The sequence below is a fragment of the Ceratosolen solmsi genome, unplaced genomic scaffold, assembly GCF_000503995.2.
Source record: "Ceratosolen solmsi marchali unplaced genomic scaffold, CerSol_1.0 scaffold7, whole genome shotgun sequence".
Lineage (NCBI taxonomy): Eukaryota > Metazoa > Arthropoda > Insecta > Hymenoptera > Agaonidae > Ceratosolen > Ceratosolen solmsi.
In genome coordinates, this window is record NW_011948413.1 from 4,069,305 (window position 1) to 4,077,928 (window position 8,624).

The 8,624-nt window shown below is 23.5% G+C and overlaps 3 protein-coding genes across 3 annotated transcripts in view; 1 reads left to right on the forward strand and 2 right to left on the reverse strand.

Annotated features, from left to right (window-relative positions):
• Positions 1-1,004: 1,004 nt before the first annotated feature.
• Positions 1,005-2,681, reverse strand: Tctp (translationally controlled tumor protein). The gene is made up of 5 exons (XM_011505962.1): positions 2,574-2,681; positions 2,192-2,262; positions 1,929-2,116; positions 1,589-1,851; positions 1,005-1,347 (listed from the first exon to the last, which is right to left on the reverse strand). Exons 1-4 carry the CDS (start codon positions 2,599-2,601, stop codon positions 1,620-1,622), a joined length of 519 nt encoding a protein of 172 aa, XP_011504264.1. The 5' UTR covers positions 2,602-2,681; the 3' UTR covers positions 1,005-1,347; positions 1,589-1,619.
• A 668-nt stretch (positions 2,682-3,349) lies between these two features.
• On the forward strand, positions 3,350-5,661 carry La (La autoantigen-like). The gene is made up of 7 exons (XM_011505963.1): positions 3,350-3,709; positions 3,778-4,128; positions 4,214-4,353; positions 4,567-4,654; positions 4,746-4,985; positions 5,057-5,174; positions 5,475-5,661. Exons 1-7 carry the CDS (start codon positions 3,503-3,505, stop codon positions 5,567-5,569), a joined length of 1,239 nt encoding a protein of 412 aa, XP_011504265.1. The 5' UTR covers positions 3,350-3,502; the 3' UTR covers positions 5,570-5,661.
• A 1,929-nt stretch (positions 5,662-7,590) lies between these two features.
• LOC105367640 (adipocyte plasma membrane-associated protein) overlaps positions 7,591-8,624 on the reverse strand; it is a 2,835-nt gene continuing 1,801 nt past the window's right edge. The window contains exon 6 of the mRNA XM_011506407.1: positions 7,591-8,618. Coding sequence (XP_011504709.1) covers positions 7,935-8,618 — 684 coding nt within the window. The 3' untranslated portion in view covers positions 7,591-7,934. The remainder of the gene's footprint in view (positions 8,619-8,624) is intronic.

Here is an 8,624-nt window from a genome sequence, read left to right on the forward strand (position 1 = left end):
GATATGAGGGATGAGTTCTGATTATAATCACACTATGGTAGGCGGCGATATGGCTATCAGATTTTCATGGGTTGTAAGTCAGAAGTTAAGCTCATCATCGTATACCAAAATCAAAAAAAAAAAAAAAAAAGAATAAACGAATGATTATTTTTTAGAGAGCTACTAATAAATTCAAAAGTAAGGAATATTGTCTTGTTTTGCTTTATAGATGAAAAACAAAAATAGCTTTATCTAAAGCACTATTATAATAATGAGGGTGATAAATTAAATTTTAATAAAACACATTTAAATATAATTTATTATGAATAAATTATTGTAAGTTAAATTTCTGTTTTTTGTTTAATTAAAATTTTGGGAATAAATGACTTGCATAATTAATATACATATTGTTTAACTCCTACATTTCAATTGAACCGTTGTTTTTTCTTTTTTTTTTTATTAATTTTACCATAACGTTTAGAAAAAATGATTTACTAAAATTTAAATATTCATCTCATAGTTTACGATACATTGGTATTATACTGAATTTACTGAATCTTTATTGTTCAGTATAAAATAATAAAATAAATTTTATATCAATGAAATATTTACTTTGTACATTTTACGAAAATCGTAAAACATTATATATATATATTGTAATTTCATTTATCCTCTATAGCAATATTAGATGTATTTTCATTCGTCTTATTTTATAATTATATTAAAATTTCGATAAAAGTAGGTTGTAAATGGAATGAAAGGAATTAAAAAAAAGTTTCTTAGTTTTAATATTTGAAAAATATATATCTTTAATCAAAATAATTCGGAATTCAATATATTCATTTAATTTATTATAATTTTAATCAAATGTTAAAGATCATTAATTTGTAATCAACAAAATTATTCTGTATTCAATTTCGGAAATTAACTTGAAATTTTTAAATGTTAAAATTAATAGGTTACGTATTAACATTCGGTTATAAGCAAACATCAAATCGTTAATTCTAGAAAATAAGTCAACTCTGTTAGGGTTTAGAAAAATGTATAGTTTTTTATTTTGAATAAACTTATTCTGTTGTATTTAGAAACAAATTCCATCGTTGTATAATTTCAATAGCTATTGATAGCACATTAATCCTCTCATGATCATTTATTCTTGTCCCATCTTCTTCTTTTAAAATTATATCGTGGTGATTATACTGTTCTATTTGTGCACCAATAATATTTACAATAGCATTGACTTGCATAAAAATATTGATAACAATTAAAAATAAATTATTGCATTATTCTGGAAGTAATGCATGTTCAATACCATGAACAAAATTTCATGGTTTTCTCCAGTCAGATAACAGTCTTGATTCTGATTATCTAAAAATAGAAATTATTAAAAATTTAAATGAAACCAACCAAGTATACGTTTCTAAACATTAAATTAAAAACTAGAAACTCTGTATGGCTTTTAAAAAATATATAATAAATTAATTATTATATCCACTAATTAATCGTCATTATTATTTAACATGGTTGTGCAATAACAGACAATTTCATTGTATGCTATGAATTTCCATGTAATTCATGTAAAATAATGTACATGCGTTAATTTACTTACAAATGTTAAAAAATTGTTGCATAAAACTTTTCTACAACTTTTCCTCTTCCAATCCATGTTTAAAGAACATCAGTACTGGTACAGTATCACCCTCTATGTCACGATATTCCATGAGCCCAACAAGTCCATCAATATCCATTGATTCTCCGGTAAAAAACTGAAGTTCTTGAAATCGACTTAAAATATCTTTCATGACTTTGTTCACATTTGTTTTGAAAACTTCAACCTGATCAGGAGCTTTTTCTTCTAATTTAGCTACAAGTCTGATAAATATTTATATTATTTTTAAGGGAATAGAGGATTGACTACTAAAATATTGTTATTTTCATAATTGACCTACTTTTTCATAAAATCTTTTAGGTAGAGAGTATATGATTTTTTACTACTGAAAGCATAAGTCTCCTGCAATCTATGATTTAAAACAATATCAACACCAGTTTCCATACTTGAATCAGTTCCTTCATCTGGTTCTTCGGCAGATGGATTGAATCCAGCAATTTCAACTTCTCCAACTTTGCGACAGATAAGCTGTAATATTACGTACAATTATTGTAAGCATATTAATTAAATATATATCAACATATGCACAATAAAAATTATTACCTTGCCATAAACCTCATAGATAACATTATCAACAAGTTTTATTTTATAAGTATCGGAAAACATCTCGTCTCCTAAAATATAACATTATATATTAAAAACTTCATACTTTTAAAGTTTGTAATATGCCTCAAATAAATTTTATTAAGCGTCTTAAGTTATATAAAAAAAATTCTAACTATCATAGGGCATTAATCATAGATAAAATAAATATTTTTGTAATGGAATATATCAGTAGGCTGAAAAATTAATGTTTAAGAAGGAAATAACGGAACAATATATGTAATGCAGGTAAAAGAAATGTGTGAAATTAAGATATTGTATAGCAAATTTTAAAAAAATATTAAGTCTACTTGAAAATGTATTATATAATAAAACTTTTTACCTGTAAATATATCCTTGTAGATTTTCATTTTGGAAGATGGAATAAGATTTGATCAGAGCTAAAACTAAATTGGCGCAGTCACCCCAAAGAGCGGAGTGGAAAGGAACAGCAAATAATTCTAGAATAAGGAACAGAAACGTCATTTTGAGAAAATATCACTACGTAAGACAAGTTCAAATTTATGCTTCCTTCGTTTGCAAATTTTAATATATTTCTATGTAATATTATATGTACATTTAGATTAACTATCTTCTTCTTCTTCAAATCTTTAAACTATTTATAAATTATATCTATTTTTATGTTATAACAAGAGCTTGAAAATAAAATTGAACAAAACGATTTGGATTTTAATAATGCAATTAAATGTTTAATAATATATTTTCAAATATTACATTATAAAGGTCTTTATTGTCTCATTCAAATTTCAATATAAAAGTATTTATAAACACTGATATTTTTAAAGTAACGTTTACAGTTTATTCTTGTACTATATATTTGTTCCCTGTATGTTTACATCGAATTTTAAATACAATTCATTTTAATAAAGTACAAACATTGTCATTTTGTATGGTAAAAGTTGCCCATTATACGCTTTATATTGAATTTTGTCATTTGTCTCTTATTAAAGGTTTATGCCTGTACTACTTTCATTAGGTAACAATTTTATGTGAATCCTTTTAGTATTGTACTATAATGTTAAATTTAAATGGAAAGATCATTCGATCAAAACTGGCGTCATTTCCGGATTGATTCTAAATTCCAGATTCCCATAAGACTACCGAGTTTAATGCATTTTATGAAAACGATAGGTATCCACGTGCAGTGATTAATCATTTGTACTTTGATAATTAACAATTTCGCATAACTTAATATATCAACTTAGTTTATTGTTTAATACAATTTTAATTAATATCAAGACAATATAAGTGATGGAAGAAATAAAGAACGATACCCAGCAGGAAGCCAATTTGGATAAAAAAGAAAATTTCTCAAAAGAGGAGGTTAAGACTGATGACAAGCCGGTAGATGCTAATACAGAAACTGAAGAAACAGAAAAATGTAATAATGACGACGTAGATACAGAACCAAGCGAAGTTCCAAATGAATTGTTAAATAAAATTAGAAAACAAGTCGAGGTATGTAATATTTAAGAATATTGTTAAAATGTATATTTAATAAGTAAATAAATTGTATTCCATTATAGTTTTATTTTGGAGATGTTAATATGCAACGAGATAAGTTTCTTATAGAACAATCAAAACTTGATAATGGTTGGATTCCAATGACAATTATGTTAAACTTTAAAATGTTATCATCGTTAAGTAAAAGTTTTGATGTTATCTTAAAGGCTTTAGAAAATAGTGACCTTATTGAAGTTTCTGTGGATAAAAAGAAAATACGTCGAACATTGGAAAAGCCTTTACCAATATACGATAGTAATTATAAAAAAGCTCAGGAAAGTCGAACGATTTACTTAAAAGGATTTCCACTTGACATAACCATTGAAACATTAAAGTCTCATTTTGAATCTGTAGATTCTATCGAGGCCATTATTGTATGTATAATTAACTTGTTTATATTAATCAGAAAATTTTTAAGCTTTCATTTAATATATTTATATCATTATTTGTGTATCTAAGATGAGAAAGTATAAAAAAGGTAAAGAATATTTTTTTAAAGGATCGATATTTTTGCAATTCAAAACGTTGGATGATGCCAAGGCATTTATAGAGCAAGAATCCATCAAATATAAGGATACTGAATTAATTAAATTATGGTCGTAAGTGAAACAAATTAAGTCATTTTTTATATTAAATGAATTTATAAATTTAATTGTCACAAATTAATTATTCTTAACTATTGTTGAGCAAAATTATGTGCACTCGATTGATTGCTGTAAATTCATTTTAAATAATTTATTAAAGTAAGAGTTTTTATTAATTTGTCAATAAGCTACATTAAATTTATGAGATAAATTTGTTAATATTTATAGAGTTGATTATACAGCATCAAAGGAGAAGGAAAGAGATGAAAGACGTCAAAAAAAAATAAAAACTCAAAATACCAATAAAAGTAGTAATGTAGGTTGAGTAACTCATATTGTAATTATTAATTTTTTTAAATAACCTTTTTCACTTATATTAATTAATGCAGATATTGTTTTTTCACTAGACAAAAGAACCTAAACATAAAAATAATATCGAAGATAAAATTAAACTTCCAAAAGGTTGTTTAATTCATATTTCAAACATACATAAAAATATTACTAAAGATGAAATAAAACAAAAAATAATACAGTTAAAAGGTGAAGTAGCATACGTTGAATATAAGAGTGGAGATATTGAAGGATGGATACGTTTGCAAGGAGAAAATTCTGCTATCGATTTATTAAAAAAATTAAATACAAATGTGGTTTGTAATTTGGAAATTTACTTTTACTTAATACTTAAATAATTAAACATTTAAAACTATTTTTATTTCAGATAACAATTAACGATTGTGATATAAATTGCAAATTACTTGAAGGTGAGGAAGAAGAAGCTTATTTAACAAAAATACAAGAAAATATGGTCAATCATAGATTAAACTATCGAGATAAAGGTAAATCACACTAATTTTTGAATATCATTAATTATATATCATAATAACATTCTCATTTCGAATATCCATACATATTACTAGATAATATTCTTTTTGTATTATTAATTTTCATAATTTCTATATTATATATAAAACTCTCAGACTTTTGTTCATATGATGATTTGCCATGCTAATACCGAGCGATCTTTAGGATCACACTGAGTTAAATTTCTCAAAAATCTGATTTATTTTACATGCACAAATAACTATTCATAGTGATGGAATTATAATTTAAATCAATTAATGCATTAAACTTTTCAGGCCGTAATTCAAGGAAAGGTTTTAAACGGCGTCATAGTCCAAGCAAATTTAGAAATACAAAACAAATGTATTTAGATCCTCAATTGACTTGTTAATAACTATTTACTACAAAAATATTTTTTGAACAAATAAGATGTTTGTTCACAATAAGTATATTTGAAAAACAAAAAAAAAAAAAAAAAATTGAATGGAAGACAAATATATAAAAAAATTTATTTTTACTGCACATTATTAATTTAATGTACTAAATAAGATAATAGTTTCTAGCTACAATTATATACTTCTACAAACTTTCATCCAGTTATATAAAAATAAAAATAATGAAAATTTGTCTTAATAAAAAGTATATTTAAATTTCTTGGTTTTTTGTTTCAAGAACATAAATGTATACTAAAAAGAAAGAAAATAACGAGATTATTTTTTAAAAGTTTAAAATTATGTTTGGTTTTATAAACAATATTACTATAATTTTTTTTTTTAATAAATTTTAATATATACTTAAATATTATTAAAATATTAATTAAATATTACAATTTTAAACTTAGTGGCGATAATATACTATTATTTCTAAAATCGAGTGAGCCATTTTAAGATGCATGTATTAAAAATCATAAATATTATTTATATCTAAATAAAATATATTTTCAAATGTAGATAAAATTATTTATTCCACGTTCTCCAAATACCCTTACATACCATAATTTATGAAAATATTCATTAAATGTAAAGATCTTGAATATGTCAAGATTTGCAAATAATTACGGTATTTATATAATAATTATGTTTTTGTTTAATTTTAAATGAATCTATATATTATATTCAAATAATTTTCAATGAATAAACAACAATTTAGACATTCTTTATCAATGCTTCAATCGAAATAATTTTATTATCTTATAATTTTGTTTGGATGGTTTTGAAAATTTAACAATAATCTTCAACTATCAACTAAAAAAAATTGATCTATTAATTGATAATGAATTTTTTCAGTTTTTTAATATATACTTGACATAAATGTCTTTTATCCAAAGTTTGCCTAGATTTTTTAATATTTCATTTTAAGACCAAAAAATTAAGTATTGAAATGTTAAACAAAAATGAAAAAGTAACCGAATTATACTAATTCTAATTTATAGACACTATATATATATATATATATATATATATATATATGCATATATGTATACGCACACACACCGTCATAGTCATATATATATATATATATATATATATATATATATATACAGTAAGTTTTCAGTTGAAAAAATCTTTAAGTAAATTGCAGCATGTTTTACTGCAGATGTGTTTACAACTTAATATTACATATATATGTCAAATCGAATGTAAATTGTTTTTGTAAAATTTGCTAATCTTTATCTATATATAATGATATTAATTATAGTTATTTCCTTCAAATCCTTACTGAGAATATTAAATTTTATTGTGTAATTTAAAAAATAAATCATACAATATCTTATAACTTTTTTAAAAAATTGACTCTAATCCATAGATATATTAAACAACGTAAGTATGCCTTAAATTTGAAATTGGTAAAAATATTTATATTGATATCTACTGGAATAGAGATTTGTAATGTATATCATTTCAACATTATTTTATTGACAATAAAAACTATGTAATAATCTTAATCAATGTTGAAATCTAAGCTGTATTTGAAATATTTACTGTGCAATTTTCTTCATGTGCAACAAGTTACATATAGAAAAATAAAATAAGATTTAGTAGTATTTATAGATACTGGTCTGTTACTCAATCTCTGAACCCATTTGTTGCACAATGTAATAAATTTTTATTTCAAATTAAAAAATTTTTAAATTAATATGACCATGAATTAGTCTGCATCAATTCAGTTATTTAAATATATAACAATACATTTGGAATATAAAGAATAGAATCATTTGTACTATAATTCATAATCAATATCCATTATAAAATAAATTATTACATCATAAAAATTTTTAAAATCAACTGATTATATATATATATACAAATGTGATTAATTTTGTAAGTAGTAAGAATGGGTGGGGAAAAATAATGACTAATAATTTTTTAAAAATATTTTATTTTATAGAAAATAATTATAAATATTTTATATTTCTACATAATTAAAAATATTCACTTCTTTAATCCCAATCCTTAACAAGAATAATTATTTAATTATTTACTTATTAGTCATTTCAAAATATTGTAATGCCCTTCAATAAATGTATAAAATTATGAAAGTTCTTACCGAACATCTTCATAGTACGTAACTTTTATAAATTTTTGTCTAATAGCTACAGTTTCGTATACTATAAAACAACACCCGTGCTAATCTCAATTTTATATTTTATCACAGAAAATATATAACAATTTTTAATATATACCCGATATTTAATTAGTTAAAAATATAAATAAATGTTTTTATTTTTTATTTATTCATTTGTCAGTTATGTACTTCTAAGAATTCGTCTCACTACTGCGACTAGATTTTTGTTGGTTTGATATCTTAGAAGGTTTATTGGATGATTTGGATTCTTGAGGTTTTTTAGTCGAACTACTTGGTTTAGATTTTACTGGCTTAGGAGATGGAGTAGTAAATGATTTTGATTCTGTTGGGTTAGGAGTTGGTGTAGCGGAGCTTGGTTTCTGTTGATTGTTTATATTCGCATTAATTTTTTTTTCAGTTTGCTTGACTTTCTCAAATTGTTGTTTTTCTTCAATTAATAGATTTGGAAATGCCTGCTTCAGTGGAACTCTAGAAATATATTCTGAGAAGGGAGTACCAAGCCATAAAAATTCGTTGTGTATGTATGCTGTACTTATACCACTAATTCTTCCATCAGTATTATATGCAGCATCTACTATTTTACCCTTATTATCTATTCTTAATATAGTAACAATATTTGTATTTAAAAACAATATATTTTCAAATCCCCCCAAGTAATGAATAATTTTTTCAGTGTAATAGTTAGGATAATATATTTGTAAACACTTAAAAGGTGCTTCGAGTAATGTTAAAAGTCTTGCACTCATACGTCTTATATATGGATGAGGCATTACTGATTGCAATAATTGTGGATGTTCTTCATCTGCATAAATAACAAGGCTGACCAAAAATCCACTATTATTATCTGAATTTATATTATC